Genomic DNA, 23,159 nt, shown 5'->3' on the forward strand with positions numbered 1-23,159 from the left:
ACTGGTCTCACTGTGCCCCTCCCAGAGGATGTCACATTTGTTTTTACTTTACAGAACTTATACCCCTCACTGACTTTTTCAGTTTGGCCGCCGTTTAGACTCAAGATGTCCTGAGGCTGATATGCTTCATATGTTTTGGAGATGTCCGAAGCTGTTTCGTTACTGGACGGGGGTGACGGGAATCATCGATCAGGTGTATGGTACCTCCACTGAGTTGGAGGCAAAACACTGCCTACTGGGATTAGTGGAGGGAGTGGGGAACCCAGGAAATCGGCAGGTAGCAGTTACAAGATGTTTATTCCAAGCAAGGAACCTGATCGCCCGGAGATGGCAGTCGGTGCTGCCTCCGTCCAGTGAGGAATGGCTAAAAAGTATGAATGCGGTAATTCTTAAAGAGAAAGGGGTATATATAAAGCAAAGCGTGCTAAGGAAATATGAATTGATTTGGAAACCCTGGTGGGACGCAAGAGGGATTGATATGTAAACCTTATTTACCGGGAAAAACACTGATGTAATGGGAAGTGACCCAAAAGAAAACTGTTCAAGAGAGTCTGAAAGATGATTGGTTGGATGGAATGAGTGGATAGGATGAGTTGGGCGGGTGTGCCGGATGGGTGAGAAGCTAGATCTAAATAGAATTCCAGACAGGTCCCCCATAGGCTGCCAGACCCCCCTAGGTAATATTTATAATGTGTGTATCATATAATGCCTCTTTTAAAGGGGTGGAATGAACAGGGGAGGGGGGTGGGATTTGGGAGGAATGCTCGATTTTTGATACTGTTTATAAAAACTAAGAAAATGTTGAATAAAAAAAATAAAGTTTAAAAAAGAAATTCCTTTTTATACTGGTAATTGGTAAAAAAATCCAAACTTGCATTTGTGGTCAGTTTCAAATCCTCCTTTACATTGGTGGTCAGTGTAAATCCTCTTAACATGGGTGGTTGCTGTAGAAGTGTCACCTTACATTGGTGGTCAGTACAAATCTCCTCGACAGTGGTTGTCAGTGTAAATTCTCCCTTTACATGGAGGTAATTTTACTGTATATCTCCCCTTAAACTGGTGGTTGGTGTAAATGCTCCTATTACAGAAATTCCTCTTTATATTGGTGGGTGGCGTAAAATCCCCTGTAACATGGTGGTCAGTGCAAATTCATCCTCACATTGGTGGTCAGTGTAAATCCCCCCTCACATTGGTGGTCATTGTAAATTTCCAATTACATTGGTGGTCAGTGTAGAATCCACCACTATATACTTGCTAAAGATTTCCAGCTTTCAGAATTTTGATTCAGAATTTGCCACAGTGTACTGTCTCCTAACTAATCCCATCCCCCCACCACTGCCATTGATCCCATCAACCCCCACAACATTGCCACTGATCACACACCCCCTCCCCCAGCATTGCCACTGACCCTAGGGGTCCTAGGATCCCTAGGTGTTTTCCCGTCTATTGATGGGTTCCCTAACATCCCCAGTCCATGGTGTGCAGGCAGTGAGGAGATGATGTGCTGTAACCTTTATCAACCAATCAGTGAGCAGTAATGATGTGCACTAACCTCTTGCGGTCAATCATTGAGCGGTAAGGATATGCAGTAACCTCTAGCAACCAATCAGTGAGCAATAATAATGTGCAGTAACCTCTAGCAACCAATTAGTGATTGGTAACGATGTCCAGTAACCTCTAGCAACCAATTAGGGAGCAGTTTTGATGTACAGTAATCTCTAGCAACCAAGCAAGAAAAAGTCATGTACTGTAACCTCTAGCAGCCAGTCAGTGAGCGGTAATACACTCTAACCTCTGGCAACCAGTCACAATCGCTGCCTGATCTAATTCGGTAAACTGCTATTTTTTGTATGTCTCAGAGCAGGTGGAGAATGAAATTGCATGGAAGGGGGCCCAAGAAAATGTTTGCTCAGGGTCCGATCATTATTACAGACGGCCTTGCACAGGTGCCACCCTGTAGCAGTAAAACTGCTAGAGGGCAGACCTGAAGCAAGTAAATTGTGCATTCTGTATGGGAATGACAGCAGGAAGCCCTCAGTGGAGGTGTTGACGTGTTAACAGTCTGGCAAACACAACTCGCCTTACCTGAGATTTGTGCATTTGGGGAACTTCTAAAAGATTTAGAGAGCGTCGGTGAGCACTCCGATTTATAGCAGGCAGGAACAAAGAAGAATCTGCAATGATGAAATCATTATACAGATTGGTAATTTCATGCAATAAATACAATGCATAAATGATACATAATTAGTATCATAGGATACTGTAGGATATAAAGTATCATTTTTTACTTTTAATTTATGTATAGTTTCGTAGTTGGTAAGGTTAAATAAAGGCACCAGTCCAACCAGTTAAACCTGTGTGTGTGTGAGTGTGTATTCCTTCACCACACCTATTAACCCCTTTCTTACCACTCTATTGCGGAATGATGTCTGCAAGGTGGCTCAGTTATCCTGACTGAGCATCATATGACATTCAGCAGGATAAGCCACTCGTGTGCGCCCCCGGGAGCGCGCAGCTCAGCGATCGGTGGTGCTGTGTGTTGCTCCGACACACCGCATCTCCAATCGTGGTAAATAGCCTATGACATAGGTTCCTAACCACATGATCAGCTGTGACCAATTACAGCTGATCACAGCGGTAACCAGGAAGTGCCGGTAATCGGCTTTCCTCAGTTCGCGCTGACAAGATGCGAGCAGAGGAGAGCTGATCAGAGAGCCTTTCCTGATGGGGGGGGGGTCAGCGCATTGATTATCAGTGCAGCCCCCATCAGAGGTGCCCACCACAGATGCTAATCAGTGCCCATCAAAATGCCAATCAGTGCCCATCAAAATGCCAATCAGTGCCCATCAGTAACGCCTGTCAGTGCCCATTACAGATGCCAATCAGTGCCCATCAGTAATGACTGTCAGTGCCTCCTCATCAGTGCCACCTATCATCTATTAGTGCCCGTCAGTGCTACTCATCAGTGCCCATCAGTGCCACCTATCAGTGCGCCCTATTAGTGCTCATCAGTGTTGCATATCAGTGCTGCATATCAGTGCCCATCAGTGCTGCATATAAGTGCCGCCTATCAGTGCTGCATATCAGTGCCCCCTATCAGTGCCCATGAGTGCCGTCTATCAATGCCGCCTATCAGTGTTGCATATTAGTGTCTCCTCATCAGTGCCACCTCATCAGTGCCACCTCATTAGTGTCCATCAGTGCAGCCTCATCAATGCCCTTCAGTGAAGGAGAAAACAGAAATGAAGAAAATTTTTTCAAAAATTTTGGTCTTTTTTCATTTGTTTACCAAAAAATAAACCCAGAGGTGATCAAATACCACCAAAAGAAAGCTCTATTTGTGGGAAGAAAATTATAAAAATGTAGTTTGGGTACAGTGTTGTATGACTGCGCAATTGTCATTCAAAGGGTGACAGTGCTAGTGCCCTGTATTGAAGTGGTTAAAAAGACACATTTGTCTATATACTGTATACATTAATGGACGTCCAGAACTCACAAAATAACCTTAACTAATAACTATACAAATACAATCAATTGTCATTTTTGCCATTGGGCAAATTAACGTATCTAAAACTGCCCAATCAAATCCTAGGATATACATTAACCACTTCCGATATAGGTCGGCACTTTGAAGAGGGACATCGTTGTTATGGCAGCAGTTAGCTGCCATAACCCCGGTATCCTCTTCTTCATTGAGTGGGCCGGTTTCCGATAAAAGTGGTCTCTGTGGCAGACTTGCCGCAAGATCACTTTATCGGCGGCTGGAGAGGATGTTTGATGTTTACATTTCTTGTAATAGGAATAAAAGCGACACATTTTTTTTTTTTTTTAAAAAGAACAGTGTAAAAATAAAAAATAAAAAGTAAAATAAATAAGAAAGAAAACATTTTTTTAAACGTGACCTGTTCCGCTGAGCTCGCGTGCAGAAGTGAACGCACACATGAGCAGCACCCACATATGAAAACGGTGTTCAAACCACACATGTGAGGTATCGCCACGATTGGTAGAGTGAGAGCAATAATTCTAGCCCTAGACCTGGAGATTTTTAAGGGTTAAAGTTTGTCACCATTCCACAAGCGGGCGCAATTTTGAAGCGTGACATGTTGGGTATCAATTTACTCGGCATAACATTATCTTTCACAATATAAAAAAAAATTGGGCTAACTTTACTGTTGTCTTATTTTTTCATTCAAAAAGGGTATTTTTTCCCAAAAAAGTGCACTTATAAGACCGCTACGCAAATACGGTGTGACAGAAAGTATTGCAACAACTGCCGTTTTATTCTCTAGGGTGTTAGAAAAAAGATTTATATATTATATATTAATTTATATATATATATATATATATATATATATATATATATATATATATATATATATATATATATAATGTTTGGGGGTTCTAAGTAATTTTCTAGCAAAAAAAAAAAAATGCTTTTAAACACCAAATCTCAGAAAGAAGCTCGGTCCTTAAGTGGCTAACTGTATCAAGCAAAGGCAGCTTAGTCTGCTAACTCTATAGTTAACTACAACTACAAATAACTACAATAAATGTGGTGAAGGGTTATATTTATACTTGATTATTTTTGTATTTGATATTTCAATAAATTAATTCAAAGTAAAAAATATATACTTGATATCCTTTATTAATTAGTTGAGTATATGCTACATGGGTTTATAGGGTGGGCACTTTTTATGCTCATTGCATACACACCATGATCATTAAACCACTTGCTGACCAGGCTTTTTTCTGACATTCTTTGTATACAAGTAAAAATCTCCTTTACCGTTCCCAATGGACAAGTTTCCACTGCTCCGCAACTATAAAGAGTAATCCATACACCCTTTCCTGATCTGTCTGTTTTTGAATGTGCAATACATATATTAAGTCCTGCCCTGTGGACCAATATGTGATGGGTCAACAGGCCAGACACCGATTTTTTTGCTTCTGGGTAACAATTCCGATATTCTCATGGCACCAAAAAAATGCTAATACAAAAGCGGATTTTAAATAGTAACGCCTCAAATCCAGAGAAGCATACCATTTTTGTAACTCTACAAATTTCTTTAAGCAATAAAACAGAAATGGGCCTTCTAGTATCTTGGAGAGAATTCTTCTTTTTGTAACCTATCATAGCTTGTTTTATAGAGAAGAAAGACGTACACTGAGGAAAACCTTGCAATTTAAAGAAAAATGATACCCCTGCCAGTATCTTAGGGCCCTTTCACACTGGGGCGGGGTCGGCGGTAAATCGCCGCTTTACCGTCGGTATTCGGCCGCTAGCGGGGCAGTTTTACCCCCTGCTAGCAGCTGAGAAAGGGTTAAAAACCACCGCAAAGCGCCTCTGCAGATACGCTTTGCCGGCGGTATAGCCGCGCTGTCCCATTGATTTCAATTGGCAGGAGCGGTGAAGGAGCGGTATACACTCCGCTCCTTCACCACTCCGAAGATGCTACTAGCAGGACTTTTTTTCCCGTCCTGCTAGCGCACCGCTCCAGTGTGAAAGCCCTCGGGGCTTTCAGACTGGAGACAAAGCAGCGGCACTTTCGGGTCAGTTTGCAGGCGCTTTTATTAGCGCAATAGCGCCTGCAAACCGCCCCAGTGTGAAAGGGCCCTTAGAGATCTGGCTATAGGATAGCTCCGCCTGCATCAGTGTACATAAAAACATTTGAATGTTTGTTTCTGAAGAGGATTCGAACTGCATCTCAAATTCCCTGAGGAATTTATTCCACCTCTGCCATGCAGCCGTGTATGCGGCTCATGTACTGTTAGCCACCGAATTCTTGATTGACTGCATCAGAATTCCTAGATCAGGTTCCAAAGATGTTTGGGACATACCTGTCCTTCCTTGTCCGCATTTGGCAGAAGCTGCCGGAATTTTTGTATCTGCAATTGAGATAATGCATCCGCAATTTGATTATCCTTATCTGGAACATGTTTTGCTTTTACCCAGACATTAAAATATAAACATAAAAATACTAGATACCTAAGTAATTTGACTACCAAAAGGGATTTTATTGATAGGCAATTTACTGCGTATATTATTATTATTTATTATCAGAATTAAATTAAAATTCTTTTATTAGCAAATTTATCACCCCATATTTCCAATGCTACAACCAACGGGAATAGTTCAAGTAGAACTATGCTCTTGGTGGCTTTTATTTGAATCTATCTTTCTGGCCATACATTACAGCACCAGTGATTGCCCCATATTGCAGCAAAACCAAAAGATCCAGCCGCATCGGTGAATAATTCCATCTCTGATGAGCATACAAATTCTGTTTGAAAAAATGAATGGCCGTTATACGAGTAAAAAAATGTCATCTATACCAGGAGGTCCTCTTTAAGATCTGCTGTTAACCTAATGTGTGAAAATGGGGATTTAAGCCCTGACATAGCCATATATAGCCTTCTAGAGAATATCCTGCTAACCGGCATAACTCTTATTGCAAATGCTAACTTCCCTAATAAAGATTGAAGCTCTTTCAGTAAAATCTTTTTTCTTCTTAACATCCAAGAAATGGTAATTTTAATATTGTTACATTTATTTAATTGCAGCTGGAATTATAATAATTCTGTATCTATTTGTATGCCTAGGAATTTGATGGATGTGGAGGGGAACACAGTTTTTTCTTCAGAAAGGGGAACTCCTAATTGTTTGGTGATTATACTAAACAATTCCAGCATAAATAGACAAATTGGAGATTGGGCCGGGCCAATAAATAGGAAGTCATCCAAGTAGTGATATATACCCTTATGACTGGATTCCAAAGAAACCACCCATTGGATGAACGATGCAAATTTTTCGAAATGTGCACATGAAATTGAACGTCCCATTGGAAGGCACATGTCGTAGTAAAATTTATCTTAAAAAACCATGCCATTTGAAATGTAAGAAGCTAGGCTAATCGGAAGCAGTCTGAATGCTGCTTTAATATCTGCCTTCGCGAGTAACGCAGCCTTCCCAAATTTCCTGATACGACAAACTGCTTCTTCAAATGTACAGTATGTGACGGATGCTAGCTCTTCATTTATCTCGTCATTTAATGATGAACCTATCGGGAAGGATAAATGATGTATTAGGCAAAATGAGTTGTGCTCCTTTTTTGGGATAATTCCTAATGGTGATACTCTAAAATTTTTAAATAGAGGGTAATTGAATGGGCCCGCTATTCTACCCTCTTTAATTTATCTAACTTTTCTTTAACAATGTGTGGACATTGTAATACCGATTTAAAATTATTCACCAATTTGCATCCTATACCTTTAAAAACTGGCAAAGAAAAAGCTCTGGAGAAACCTTCAATTAAAAACTTGTCTGTTTCCTGGTCTGGATAAATTTCCAACCATTGCTGCATGTTTTGTAGGTTCACCGGTGCGGGAGTTTTTTGAATGGTTATCTCTTTGCCCGTGTGTGTTGGTATTCCTTTTAAAACATTTGAGCAATGGGTGGGGGCCTGAGCAGTGCGAGCACTCATGCTTGTACTTGCATGATCCCCCCATTTACACTGATTCTCATTAAATGCAAAGCAGTAACCCCTTTTATAAGGGGACACTGTAACAGAGGGCTGTTGTCTAGGGTAAGCCAATTTTTTCGGCGCTATAAGGTTTAACCATAAACCTATATCTTTATTACCCCATTTCAAAGAAGGATATATGGACAATTTTTGTCTAAACGACTCGTCATACTGGTACCAGCCCAAACCACCAAAGCTTTTATATGCATCAAGCACATGCTCAAGGTGTTGAAAAAGGCTACTACAGTATTCTGGGTGTTTTTCTCCTAATACACTGGCATAAATGCTAAATGCCTGTATCCAATTATGAAAAGACCTTGCCACGGGTCTACGCCTATCTTCTTCAGGTTTACCATCAGATTTTTTGTCACACTTGTTAATAAACTCTTTTGCTGGGGGCAGTAATGACAAAATATCAATGAACTGCACTTTCCATATTTTTTCTTTTATGTAAACAGCGGTGACATGTCACAAGGTAAAATCTCCTTTAACCACTTCAGCCCCGGAAGGATTTACCCCCTTCCTGACCAGAGCACTTTTTACAATTTGGCACTGCGTCGCTTTAACTGCTAATTGCGTGGTCATGCAATGCTGTACCCAAACGAAATTTGCGTCCTTTTCTTCCCACAAATAGAGCTTTCTTTTGATGGTAGTTGATCACCTCTGGGGTTTTTATTTTTTGCGCTATAAACGGAAAAAGACCAAAAATTTTGAAAAAAAAAATGATATTTTCTACTTTTTGTTATAAAAAAAAATCCAATAAACTCAATTTTAGTCATACATTTAGGCCAAAATGTATTCGGCCACATGTCTTTGGTAAAAAAAATGTCAATAAGCGTATATTTATTGGTTTACGCTAAAGTTATATAGTGTCTACAAACTAGGGTACATTTTCTGGAATTTACACAGCTTTTAGTTTACGACTGTCTATGTCATTTCTTGAGGTGCTAAAATGGCAGGGCAGTACAAACCCCCCCCAAATGACCCAATTTTGGAAAGTAGACACCCCAAGGAAATTGCTGAGAGGCATGTTGAGCCCATTGAATATTAATTTTTTTGTCCCAAGTGAATGAATAATGACAAAAAAAAAAAATTACAAAAAGTTGTCACTAAATGATATATTGCTTACACAGGCCATGGGCATATGTGGAATTGCACCCCAAAATACATTCTGCTGATTATCCTGAGTACGGGGATACCACATGTGTGGGACTTTTTGGGAGCCTAGCCGCGTACGGGGCCCCGAAAACCAAGCACCGCCTTCAGGATTTCTAAGGGCGTAAAGTTTTGATTTCACTCCTCACTACCTATCACAGTTTCGAAGGCCATAAAATGCCAAGATAGCACAACCCCCCCCCCCCCCCAAATGACCCCATTTTGGAAATTAGACACCCCAAGCTATTTGCTGAGAGGCATGGTGAGTATTTTTCTGCTCTCATTTGTTTTTAAAAATGAAGAAAGACAAGAAAAAACATTTTTTTTTTCTTTTTTCAATTTTCAAAACTTCGTGACAAAAAGTGAGGTCTGCAAAATACTCACTATACCTCTCAGCAAATAGCTTGGGGTGTCTACTTTTCAAAATAGGGTCATTTGGTGGGGGGGTTTGTGCCACCTGGGCATTCCATGGCCTCCGAAACTGTGATAGGCAGTGAAGAGTGAAATCAAAAATTTACGCCCTTAGAAAGCCTGAAGGCGGTGCTTGGTTTTGGGAGTCCCGTACACGGCTTGGCTCCCAAAAAGTCTCACACATGTGGTATCCCTGTACTCAGGAGAAGCAACAGAATGTATTTTGGGGTGTAATTTCACATATTCCCATGGCATGTTTGAGCAATATATCATTTAGTGACAACTTTGTTAAAAAAAAAAAAACTTGTCTTTTTCCCGCAACTTGTGTCACAATATAAAATATTCAATGGACTCGACATGCCTCTCAGCAAATAGCTTGAAGTGTCTACTTTCCAAAATGGGGTCATTTGGGGGGGTTTTGAACTATCCTGGCATTTTATGCACAACATTTAGAAGCCTATGTCACACATCACCCACTCTTCTAACCACTTGAAGACAAAGCCCTTTCTGACACTTTTTATTTACATGAAAATTTTTTTTTTTCGCAAAAAAATTACTTTGAACCCCCAAACATTATATATTTTTTAAAGCAAATGCCCTACAGATTAAAATGGTGGGTGTTTCATTTTTTTTTTCCCACACAATAATTGCGCAGTGATTTTTCAAACGCATTTTTTGGGGGGAAAAAACACACTTTTTAAAATTTTAATGCACTAAAACACACTATATTGGCCAAATGTTTGATGAAATAAAAAAGATGATCTTAGGCCGAGTACATGGATACCAAACATGACATGCACAAACGTGCAGTGGCAACAAACTGAATACATTTTTAAAAGCCTTTAAAAGCCTTTACAGGTTACCACTTTAGATTTACAGAGAAGGTCTACTGCTAAAATTACTGCCCTCGATCTGACCTTCGCGGTGATACCTCACATGCACGGTGCATTAGCTGTTTACATTTGACGCCAGACCGACGCTTGCGTTCGCCTTTGCGTGAGAGCAGGGGGGACAGGGGTGCTTTTTTTTTTTTTTTTTTCTTTATTATTTTTTTTCTTTTTTATCTTATTTTTAAACTGTTCCTTTTATTTTTTTTTTTTTTAATCATTTTTATTGTTATCTCAGGGAATGTAAATATCCCCTATGATAGCAATAGGTAGTGACAGGTACTCTTTTTTGAAAAAACTGGGGTCTATTAGACCCTAGATCTCTCCTCTGCCCTCAAAGCATCTGACCACACCAAGATCGGTGTGATAAAATGTTTTCCCAATTTCCCAATGGCACCGTTTACATCCGGCGAAATCTAAGTCATGAAATGCTCGTAGCTTCCGGTTTCTTAGGCCATAGAGATGTTTGGAGCCACTCTGGTCTCCGATCAGCTCTATGGTCAGCTAGCTGAATTACCGGCTGCATTCACAGGTTCCCTGTTGGGACAGGAGAGCCAGAGAAAAACATGGAAGACGGTGGGGGACATTCCCTCCCACTGCTTGTAAAAGCAGTCTAGAGGCTAATTAGCCGCTAGGATTGCTTTTACATGAAAGCCGACCACTGGCTGAAAAGAATGATACCAACATGATACCTAAACCTGCAGGCATCATTCTGGCATAACCACTCAAAGTCCAGCAACATACCAGTGCGTTGCTGGTCCTTGTTGGGCATATATTGTAAACTTTTTTTTCATGCAGCCTGTGGGCTGAACGAAAAAAAGAGATTGGACGGTGGGTATGCTCACCATTAGAATACCTCCCTTCATCCACCCACTTCTAATGATGGGCATACATGCACCGTATATATATGCCGAAGCATGGGGGCATCCTCCCGCATATATGCTGAAGTATGTAACTGTGGTGGTGAAATCATCTCCGACAGCGCTGGAGTCACGGCTTTATGTATCGTGGGAGCAAACGCTGTTGCTGTCAAGATAAATAAATCCGCGCTGCAACTGAATGGCGTACCTGCTAAGCAAATGATGGTTAACAATAAAACAAAGTAGCATTACAGTATAACAGTAAGACTTACCATACCTGCAAAGCAAATACAAAAAAGAAATAGTAAAAAATAAAACATTTAACGCAACCTGTGCCTAAAATATATATATGCCGAAGCATGGGGGCATCCTCCCGCAAAAGGTAGGAGAAAATCGCTCCTCCGCCCACTGCTGCCCCCACGCTTCAGCATATATGCTGAAGTATGTAACTGTGGTGGTGAAATCACCTCCGACAGCGCTGGAGTCACGGCTTTATGTATCGTGGGAGCAAACGCTGTTGCTGTCAAGATAAATAAATCCGCTCTGCAGCTGAATGGCGTACCTGAAAACAAAAAAATGGTTACCAATAAAACACAGTAACCAGTAAAGTATAAAAAAATTGCATATCTGAAAAGCAAACATGGTAAAACATAATAACAATAAAACATTGCAGAATAGAATACAGTAAAAAAAGAGCAGAACAATAGAGAGAGAATAGAGAGAACAATAAAACGACAACTATTTTTGTTTTTTTTATTTTATATTTTTTTTGTGTTTTTATTTATTTTACTTTATTTATTTATTTTACACTTTTTTTTGTAACTATAACTTTTGTAACTGGTACCAGGTTCGGGTCTCTCAAAATGCGATGGCATCTTAGGAGACCCTGTGTTAGTGTGCCTAGTCTGTGCAGTGCTGTACCCTACGCTAATACTCAACTAGTGAATGGTAGCGTTCAAAACATTCACCAATGCATAGACCAGGATTGTCAGGACAGGAGGGACAATAATACCAGGTGTCACGCCTATATCCGCGCTTGCTGCAACACGACATCTTCTTTGGGGGGCTCGTTGGGTAGGGGTACTCGGGAGGACATAAGGAAAATGCCTCTCATGCAGCCGGCTTACGGCGCCAACAACTGGTCGTTGAGGTCCACCCCTCCCATATTTTGGTTATATTCGTGGACACAGAGGGGTTTCTCCACAACACCAGTCGCCATAGTAATTTGGACCGTCGTGTCTGCATGAAGGGAGGTAAGAACGAAAACATTCTTATTATCCCTCCACTTCATAGCGAACAAGTTATTACACTGCAAGCAGGCTCTCTCCCCCAGCCTAAGACAAGAATCTACAAGCCGCTGGGGAAAGCCCCGACGATTAGGTCGCACGGTGCCACATGCTCCAATCTGTTGATCAAAAAGGTGACTAAAAAGTGGCGCGCTCGTGTAATAATTGTCCACGTACAAGTGGTACCCCTTTCCGAATAAGGGTGACACCAAGTCCCACACTATCTTGCCAGCGCTTCCTATGTAGTCAGAGCAGTTTGTCGGCTCTACGTGACTATCTTTGCCCTCGTAAACCATAAAACTACATGTATAGCCTGTGGCCCTGTCACAGAGCTTATACATCTTGACCCCGTATCTGGTACGCTTGTTGGGAAGGTACTGTTTAAATGACAAGTGGCCAGAAAACCTAATTAGGGACTCATCAACGCAGACAACTTGATGGGGAGTAAACAAGTCTGCAAAACGTTGGTTGAAGTGGTTTACGAGGGGCCGAAATTTGTAGAGCCGATCGTATTCAGGGTCTCCACGAGGACGACAGAGTTCATGTTGTTGAAGTGCATGAACCGCAAAATCTGCTCGTATCGTGCCCTGGTCGTGGAGGCAGAGAACAAGGGCATATGGTGAATTGGGTCAGTGGACCAATATGAGCGCAATTCACTCTTTTTAGTTATGCCCATGTTGAGGGAAAGGCCCAGAAAAATCTTAAATTCGGAGACCGTAATTGGTCTACAATCTCTGGCAAGGGAGGACTGGGGAATAGTGGCGATGTGTTGACCAGCGTATAAATTGCTTTGGTCCACAATAGATCTATAGAGATCTTCGGTGAAAAACAGCGAATAAAAATCCAGTGGCGTAAAATCAACTGTTTCCACATGAATGGCGAGTTGGCCAGTGAATGGGGGAAGTACGGGTGCTGCAGAAGTGGTGGGTTCCCAATTCGGATTGGCAAATGCAGCAGGAAGGGCACTATGGGCACGACGGGCCTGTGTTCGTCTTCTTGGTGGCAGCGGGACACTGCTTGTGCTTGCCACCTCGCCAGCTTGAACTGCACTTATGGGACTCGCCACATCACCAAGTGTTACTGCAGTGCTGGATGTACGACCAGGGTGTACTAGGCCGCTGGTGCTTGGCAGTTCACCAGAAGGAATAGCGGCGCTAGTACTGCTCTGCTCCATACGAGGGACCTGCTGTTCTTGCACATCAAGGACAGAAGAAGAAGTTCGGGGTCTGGTACGCCTGACCTTGGTAGGGACCACAACTCTGTCGTCAGAGTTATCTGTCATGGAGCTGCTGTCCTCTACAGGATCGTATTCTGAGCCTGAATCTCACAGATGAGTGACTTCCTCTTCACTATTTGTCATGCTCAGAAACGTGTAGGCCTCTTCACTAGTGTACCTTCGATTTGCCATTTTGGGCTCTAAATTTAGTGGTACACTAGTGAGACTCACAGGCAAAAAAGCTCCTGACTGTTAGCGACTTTATCAAAACGCTACCAACAAAAACTGTTAGCGATCGCAGGGATCAGGCCTGACTCTGCGAACGTTGCAGTTATGTGTGTTTAGGGTTTTGTAAGTGACAGTGATCGATCGATACTGCACTTGGGTGGGCTGGGCAGGGCTGGGCCGAGGGGCAAAACGCAGGTGCTAGCAGGTAATTGGGCTGATCCCGCTAACACTGTGTTTATGGGAACCCTAAACTGCTGGGGATGCTAGTATAGATCTGATCGGATCAGATATTGATCCGTTCAGATACTATAGCACTAAGGGAGGTGTATGCTGCGTGCGTGGGTGTTAGCGGGACTGGCGGTAACCTGACTCTGCCTGGGGCGACGCAGACCTTATCTGACCCTAAAAACTTAACTTATATCACCGCCGGGCAATTAGGGGGTTAAACCTTTACTAGGTAATAAACGGCGGGTGCCCTGACACTATTAAAAATAAACTAACTAACCAGCGTCACCCGTAACAGTTATACGGTGATCACTGGTGAAAGGGTTAATTAGGGGGCAATCAGGGGGTTAAAACCTTTATTAGGTAGTATATGGGGGTCCCTGTCGCTATAAAACGCTGACGGCAAACCTATATACTTACCTCCCTAACTAGCGTCACCTGTGTCACTAATACAGCGATCAGAAAAACAATCGCTTAGTGACACTGGCGACGGGGGGTGATCAAGGGGTTAACCTTTATTAGGGGGGGTTGGGGGGGTATCCTAGACCTAAAGGGGTCTAATACTCACTGCCCTACCACTTATAACTGTCACAAACTGACACCAATGCAAAAAAAAAAAAAAAAAAACTGCTATTGGTGTCACTGTGACAGGGGGTACAGGGGGGTGATCGGGGGGTGAAAAGTGTGCCTGGTGTGTTCTACTGAAAGTGTAGTGTTTGGTGCACTTACTTGATGTCGTCTCTCCTCGGCGTCGGAACGAAAAGACCGGCTCGAGGAGAGATGACATCACTTCCTCTTCCTCTGTTTACATTACAGAGGCAGAGGAATGATTTCATTGGCCGGGAGCGATCGTGAAGGGGTGGCCACGAATGAATGGCTTCCCCCTCACCTCCGATCGCCGGGGGAGAAATACCAACCGCCTCCGGCACCGGGGGGGGGGGGACCGATCGGACCCCCCGCCTGCGGGAGGCAAGTGACGTTACTTTGCCTGCCCGTGCCATTCTGCCGACGTATATCGTCGTGAGGCGGTCGGCAACTGGTTAAACAGGATTCAGGGATGGAAGAATTATTAATATTCATTTCAGATGGTAAAGTATTAATGCTATTGGTGTTAATTGCTGAAATAGAAGAAGTACTATTAGTATTAGAAACATTACCACACCTATTCCTGGATTCATTAACCCATACGTTAGAGTAATTAACATTATCATTGCTATGAGAGTTAATGCTGTCATTAAGCCTGTTAATAAAAATCATTATATTATTTAAGACCTGACCACTAGATGCCGCTGTTGCATTAGCTTGCCTAGGAGAATTCAGCAGCTGCTGCTCTCTTGAGCCTCCAGTGCTCACAGTAGGTATCACTTGCTATTGTGTATGAGGTAATCTTGAATGACTGTCACTCTGTGTGGTAGCTGCTGTCTCCTCAGCTATCACAGTGGATGCTGATACCTGAGCCCGCCTTCCTCTGTTCCTGGGAGGCGACGGCGATAGTGTTCTCCTCCTTCTCTTTTCTCTGAGGCTGGTTCTTCTGGTACCCGCCCTGGAAGCCGCCTCTTCTGGCGGCGCTAAGTCTGGTTCCTTTAGGTCTGAGTGGGAGGGGGAACGCTGTGGTGGGCAGCGCTGATTTTGTTGCGGAAACATGGGCTGCGAGTGACAGGTCTGCCTCTTCTATTAATTAAGCCAGGTACCTCTGCCACTGCTGGTCCTTCCTCCTCAGGCGCCTGCTCCCGCCGCACGTCCTCTTCTTCTCCCAACTCCAGGCATCTTCTCAGCCATTCTTCACCTCCTCTGTCCCCTGCTCTCTCCAGTACTTGGCGCATTAGGGTCTTCATGGTCCGGACAGCCGTCACACAAAATATAATAGCTCTATTGAGCTGAGCTTGTTGCTGTAATCTGACTAGCTGTGAGGAGATTTCCACAGAGGACCCCTTTATAAAGCCTTGCCCTGCTTCCAGAATGTTCCCACTGGTCATGTGACCTTTTTAACCTTCCTGGTTGGATCAATGACATTCCTTACCTATACCCCAGTGTTACCTGACCCTTATTTCCCCGCCTGACCTACTGTACCTTTTTCTTAAGGTGACATGACTCTTTTTTTTATTATTATTTAATAAATTAAATATTCTATCTGTCTGGGGGGCAGCCACATGTCCATGCTGTTCGGGCCATATTCTTTAGCCCTCTCAGGACATTCTATCACAATACAAGCATCATCACCTAAGGCAGCCTGATGTCTGTACACAACATTGAATAAGGTGCCGTGTTGTCTTACAAAATTGTGCACTGCACACACAAATAACAAACCTAATGCAGTTTAAAAATGCTTTATAGATAAATATCTAGCGTTGCCTTCTATTTATTTAGGACAGTAGTTCTCAACCCTTCTAATGCCGTGACCCCTTGATAAAATTTCCTAAGTTGTGGGGACCCCTAATGCCGCGTACACACGAGCGGACTTTATGGCAGACTTTGCCCGGCGGACTTTTCAACGGACTTTACGACGGACTTTCCGAATACACAGACTTGTCTACACACAATCAACCAAAGCCCGACGGATTTGTACGTGATGACGTATGACCAGACTAAAACAAAGAAGTTCATAGCCAGTAGCCAATAGCTGCCCTAGCGTCGGATTTTTGTCCGTCGGACTAGCATACAGACGAGCGGACTTTTCGACCGGACTCGAGTCCGTCGGACAGATTTGAAACATGTTTCAAATCTAAGTCTGTCAAACTTTTGAGAAAAAAAAGTCTGCTGGAGCCCACACATGATCGATTGTCCAACGGACTCAGGTTCGCAAGTACGCCGTAAAGTCTGATCGTGTGTACGCGGCATAACAGTAAAATTATTTTCGTAGCGTGGGTTATCAGCACCCAAGGCAAGACAAGTAATCTGCGCCCCTAACCCACGGACATTTAGCGCTCCCTGAGTTCCTTCCACTCGTACAGTATTAAGCCCCCTTATGGTATATTTCAGGATGTACCACTCTTTCTCTTTGTTCTTTCTTTCCCCTTTATCTCTCTCTATCCTAATTTCTTGTTTTTTTCCCCATCCTCTTTCTAGCCGCCTTTCTTGTTCTCTCCCTTTTTCTTTGTTCCTCCCCCTCCTTTTCCTCTCCCTTCCATATATTCTCTATTTTTATTCTTATTTAATTTTAATTCTATTTTTATTTTTATTTAATGTGAAGATGTATCAGTGCTGGCGGGGGGAGTTGGGATTAGTGGCAGTCCTGGCGGGGGGAGTTGGGATGAGTACCAGTGCTGGCGGGGGGAGTTGGGATGAGTACCAGTGCTGGCGGGGGGAGTTGGGATGAGTACCAGTGCTGGCGGGGGGAGTTGGGATGAGTACCAGTGCTGGCGGGGGGGAGTTGGGATGAGTACCAGTGCTGGCGGGGGGGAGTTGGGATGAGTACCAGTGCTGGCGGGGGGGAGTTGGGATGAGTACCAGTGCTGGCGGGGGGGGGAGTTGGGATGAGTACCAGTGCTGGCGGGGGGGGAGTTGGGATGAGTACCAGTGCTGGCAGGGGGGAGTTGGGATGAGTACCAGTGCTGGCGGGGGGAGTTGGGATGAGTACCAGTGCTGGCGGGGGGAGTTGGAATGAGTACCAGTGCTGGCGGGGAGTTGAGATGAGTGGCAGTGCTAGGAGGGTTCTGATCAGCCAACTTAGGTGCTCTTGATCAAGGTCATCTGCTGATCTGAGAACTATAGTGGGGACCTTTAATGGCAACTAGGCCAAGTAGTGTTACGCACTGTGTCTCCGACTTTGTGGTGTCTCGCAGCAGTGACAGCTATGACGATGCGGGATTCAGGAACAGCCCAGGATTTGGTGACCCCTGGCAAATCGTCATTCGACCCCCGAGGGGGTCCCGACCCCCAGGTTGAGAACCACTGATTTAGGAGAACTCAATACATGTATTACAGAGGCAACTTTTTGAAATTTCCAAACAATCTTAGCATAATTTGCCAAAAAGTGAGCTGATAAAAATAGCCTAATTTTTATAGCTACTTTGTCTCTAAAAAAAACAAAAAAACAGACATTTAAAATACGGTATATTAGTAATAAATACCATACTCGTCTCTTCACTCCAGTCTGATTAATGTTGCAAAGCTACACCCACCAGTACAACCCTCGGCAGCCAACTTTGCATGTATCAGATCCATACGTCCCCTTTTCATATTGTGGTTTCGCACACTGGCCGCGAGTCACTGGTGGATCCATTAGTCTTGGCTTTATTTCTAACCACAATGTGAGGTGGAGGACTCAGGCTTCTAAAGTGGTTCTAAAGGCAGAAGGTTTTTTACCTTAAAGCGGAGTTCCACCCAAAAGTGGAACTACCGCTCATTTGTCTCCTCTCCCCCTCCGGTGCCACAATTAGCACCTTTCGGGGGGGCCCCATGACGTCACCGTGGGGCTTCTGCCTCCTACCTCCTCCTCTCTCTGTCGCCGGGCCAGTAGGAGAGAGGAGCGGGGACTCACACATGCGCAGTAGGGTTCCCAGCGTGAAGCCGTAATGCTACACTGCCGGGTACCCTCACCCGCAATGGTGGCGGCAGCACCCGACAGCTGATGGAAACATCAGCTGCGGTGCCGACATCGCTGGACTCCAGGACAGGTAAGTTTCCTATTGTTAAAAGCCAGCAGCTGCAGTATGTGTAGCTGCTGGCTTTTATTTTTATTTTTTTGGGGGCGGAACACTGCTTTAAAGTATTCTATGCCTCAAGGTAAAACACCTTCTGTGTGCAGCTCCCTCCCCAGCCCCCCCTTATACTTACCTGAGCCCCATTTCCATCCAGCAATGTGGATAAGAGCAGCAGCTCCCCTGGGTCTCTCTCTCTTCATTGGCTCACACAGGCTTCTGCTGCTGTCGATTACAGCCAGTGAGCCAATAATGAGAGAGTGGTGGGAGGAGCCGAGCCACACTTCGAGTGTGAATGGACAATGTCGCATCAGAGGAGCAAGGCTCAGGAGCGAGCCTGTTTGAGTGCCCCCATAGCTAGAGGTTTGCTATTGGGGGCACTCGGCAGGGGAGAGGAGGATCAAGGCCGCTCTGTGCAAAACCATTGCACAGAGCAGGTAAGTATAACATGTTTGTTATTTAAAAAAAAAAATACTACCTTTAGAGTCACTTTAACTCATATGTACATGTCAGATACTAAAGGTTCTACTGATAGTTGTAGCTCTGCAAGAAGATTGGCCTACCAGGCCATAGGAATGGTAAGCATTTTTAATGTGTTTTTACAGACTGTTTTGTTTTATTATTATTATTATTATTATTATTATTATTATAGCAGGAAAATCACTTTACCCTTAGTTTATTCAGTAGAATTTCACTCTTGTTAAAAGACATAAATAGGAAAGTCAACCATTTGTATAATAACAATATAATGTGTTTTGAATTTTTTACAGATTTCCAAATGTTTCCATGAGCATTATGTTACAGATCACTTTGATTTTACACTTTCCAAAGGGATGGAGTTAAATATTTCATCTGGCAGTGAGTGGAAATTTGAAAAGGTCATACCTGAAGGTAAAGTTGTTAAATAAATATCCTGTGTCACCTGTCACCTATGAAGCTCGAGGTCATCAGCCAAGCACTTGGGTAAAAGTAAACAGTCCTTTTTTATTCTAAACAAAACAGGCAAACAGAACAACCATTTGTCTTCAGCAAACAGAAAACACAAACTAGTCCATACTCTGGTTCAAAATTGCGAAACAAGTTAAAGTGATACTAAAGTCTCGTTTATTTTTCTTTAAAAATAATAAACATAAAAAAGTTATACTTACCTGCTCTGTGCCCATTGGTTTTGCACAGAGCTGCCTGGCTAATCCATTTCTTGGGTCCCTCGCTGGCACTCCTGGCCCCTACCTCCTGTTGATTGCCCCCACAGCAAGCAGTTTGCTATGTGTCTATTCGGACATGGAGCCGTGGTTTACCGCTGCCTTCTCTCTCTCATGATTGGCTAACTGACTTTGATTTATAGCAGCAGGAGCCAATGTCTCAGCCAATCAGGAGGGAGAGTCCCAGACGGCCGAGGCACTCGTGCACATCGCTGGATAGAGATGGGGCTCAGGTAAGTATTAGGGGGGCTTCTGCACACAGAAGGTTTTTTTATCTTAAGAAAATGCATTAAGATAAAAAAATCTTTCTGCCTTTACAAACACTTTAATGGCGCACCACCACCATACCAGTCTCACTCTGTGGTTTTAGGGTTTCCAGGGATCCCAAATAGGAGGTTTTCACAGCTCAGCAACTGGGACTCAATCCTAAACTCAGTTGACCCTGCTCTCACAGGTATCCAACTCATCTGGGATTGATTTGCTAAAATTGTGCATAGTAGCCCATCAGCTTCTAACTTCAGCTTAATCAATTAAACCTTGACAAAAAAAAAACTTGGAAGCTGACTGGTTCCTATGCAGTGCTGCACCAGATTTTCTACTCTCCACTATTAGCAAAGCAATCCCACTATCTCACAGCCAGGTGCTTACTGCTTTCTGTCCCTTTTCTTGACTCTCAGGTATCTTGGTTAATCTCTTCAGGACCAAATTCCTTGTAATCAGGATTTGGAGGTTCTTCCTTTCTTCGAACCTCTGAAATAAGGACAATCCAGAGAATACTGAAAATCAATCCATTCCTCTCCAGCCAATCTACCACAAGACCCCTCACCCTGCATGGATAAGAACCTCTGAGTATTCAACATTACCTTTAAATCACCCCCTTAAGGGAACCACAACAAAAATAGTGGCAAAATATACCTAATGGGGAATTATACCTGCCATTCAGGACCCAATCCTGGAGTCCTGTACACCTGTTACATACAATGTGTAAAGTTGTAGGTAAAAAATATAAAGCCACACTCCAAGGCTTCATTTCAATGTTTAATTTGTCAAATAAATAAACACAGAAAAAAGAGCTAAGCTTTGGAGTGTGGCTTTATATTTTGTACTTTTGACTGAGTGGAGCTGCGGTATCCAGTACCCCGGTTGTCTGTGTGGGATGTAGGGTTACCACTTCATCCCTTTAAACCTGAACACATATTAATTACACAGTTTCTGTGGCTGATTACGTTGGTAAGTAAACTCACTTGGTGTCTTATCTGCATTAAATTAGCCTCAGAACCCGTGTATTTCATATGTGTTTGGGTTTAAAGGGATGAGGTGGCAACCCTACTGGGATGAAAGGAGCAAGTCTGGAGCGAAGCCATGGGTTTTGGGTTTGTAGAAAGCATAAAGGTGCATATAATACATGACAGCATAAAACAAGTTCATATGTTTTCCTTTACCCCTAATCCCATTTTACAGGCACTTGTCAGTCAACTGAGAACCAGTATTTTAAATATGATGAGTGGATTCTAAAACTAAAGAGAAGCTTTGTATTTGTTATTATTCTTTATAATGATTAGGACCAAAAATAATAGAACTTATTTAAATAAGCTAGTCTAGGAGAGAAACAAGTTTTTTTTTATCTATTTTATCAGGTAAATATGAAATATTGCACAGAAATATTGTTTTGTATTTTCAAATGCAACCCCTTTTCAAATTAAGTTGACATGTTTACATGTAGGCCAGTTATAGGTGGGGGCAGTGGCCATTTGTTTTTACATGTTTAAATACTCTTCTTAGTTTCTCTGTCACATATATGCAGTGAAATTGACTCAAAACCTATATAGTTTTAATTTTTTTTTTTTATTTAGCTATACTGTGCATGTGAAACTACCATTGTGTATTAAAGAGACGGTTACCAATGTGTAAAATGTATACCCTGTAAAAGAAAAAACATTATAGTTATTTGTCTGGCAAGCACTGTGTTAAAAATTGGCTTTATTGACAAGCTTCTGGTGATGTTGCTCACACGTTCAGGTGAATTAGACAGCTTGTCCTCTGAAGAGCATTGCGATTCCTCTTGTCGACTTCCATATTAGAATACCAGCATAGGAATCAACTAGAGCAACCACAGTACCCAGCAGGGGACATGCGATCTGACACACCAAGAAATGCCAGATATCATAAATACAAAGGGTTCTTAAAGAGAGTGCATTTTTAAAGAAAGTATAAACATTGTTTCTTTCTTTCTTTCACTGGGCTGCTCTTATAAGTTTTATTACCTGTTGGCGGGATTGTTATAGGGATCATTTACCTCACAATCCCTGCAATCAGTGTTCAGTTCCACATGCTTGTTACAAGCATTAGTAATGGTATTGCAGTGTTTTTTTTTTTTTTTTTTTTAGGCATTATTTGTTTTTGTACTGATACGTTGTACTTTTTTAAAATGCTCTTGAAAGCATCACAGTGGTGTAAACTAGGCTTAATGATATACGTTCATTTTTCTTTCATAGTATCATTATTATTATACAGTATTTACATAGCACCAACAGTTTGCACGGCGCTTTGCAACACAAGGGCAGTACAGTAGAGTTAAAATACATTTTAATACAAGAGGAATCAGAGGGTCCTGCTCATTAGCGCTTAGTCTAAGAGGGAGGGTCAAATGATACAAAAGATAATAACTGGGGGGGATAAGCTGATGGAGAAATTAAAAGTACAGTTGTGAGGTGGGGGCAGGATAGGCTTCTCTGAAGAGAAAGGTTTCCAGGGAGTGTCTAAAAGCAAACAGAGTAGGAGATAGATGGACAGATTGAGGTAAGGAGTTCCATAGGATAGGAGAGACTGGGGAAAAGTCATGGAGGCAAGCAAGGGAGGAGGTGATTTGGGAGGAACAAAGAGAACAATTTGGTTGGTATTTTGAGACTATGTTATTGATGTAGCTGGGGTTCGAGTTGTGGATGTCTGTGTAAGTTGTTAGTATTTTGAATTTTATTTGTTGGGTGAGCGGAAGCCAGTGGAAAGATTAAAAGAGAGGAGTAGCAGACACTGAACAGTTGGTAACGGTGGATGAACCTGGCAGCAGCATTCATGATGGGCTGAAGGGGGGTTAGCCTATGTAAAGATAATCCAATGAGGAGGGAATTGCAGTAATCAAGGTGAGAGATGACCAGGGAGTTCATATGCACATGTACTGCGCTTAAAAAACACTTTCAACAGCATCTGATGTAAATGAACCCTTAATGTGTTAAGAACTTTGTTTTACTGAAGTGACAGCCACATTTGCTGATATACACTATATTTAGGCTCTGCTTTCTATTTAGCAGTGCTACCCATTTGCTGTACCTTTAGTTTGCATTATGTTGAACGCCGCATGACAAGTGAGAATTTTCCTGCAGTTACAAAAGTGAGACAACATGGTTATTAAAGACAGAAATGGAAACTAAACAAATCACATTAATAGAGAACCAGAAATATATGAAGTCATTTGGCTATATATGAAGTATATATGAAATATATGAAGTCATTTTCTCAACAAGGGTCCAGT

At 42.7% G+C, this 23,159-nt stretch overlaps 1 protein-coding gene across 4 annotated transcripts in view; it reads left to right on the forward strand.

Annotated features, from left to right (window-relative positions):
* Positions 1-23,159, forward strand: part of LOC141128851 (interleukin-5 receptor subunit alpha-like) — a 205,732-nt gene that overhangs the window by 104,154 nt on the left and 78,419 nt on the right. For all 4 annotated transcript variants that reach the window (XM_073616423.1, XM_073616424.1, XM_073616422.1 and 1 more), the window contains one exon: positions 19,199-19,319. In XM_073616423.1, coding sequence (XP_073472524.1) covers positions 19,199-19,319 — 121 coding nt within the window. The remainder of the gene's footprint in view (positions 1-19,198; positions 19,320-23,159) is intronic.

The sequence above is a fragment of the Aquarana catesbeiana genome, linkage group LG02 (assembly GCF_042186555.1).
Source record: "Aquarana catesbeiana isolate 2022-GZ linkage group LG02, ASM4218655v1, whole genome shotgun sequence".
NCBI lineage: Eukaryota > Metazoa > Chordata > Amphibia > Anura > Ranidae > Aquarana > Aquarana catesbeiana.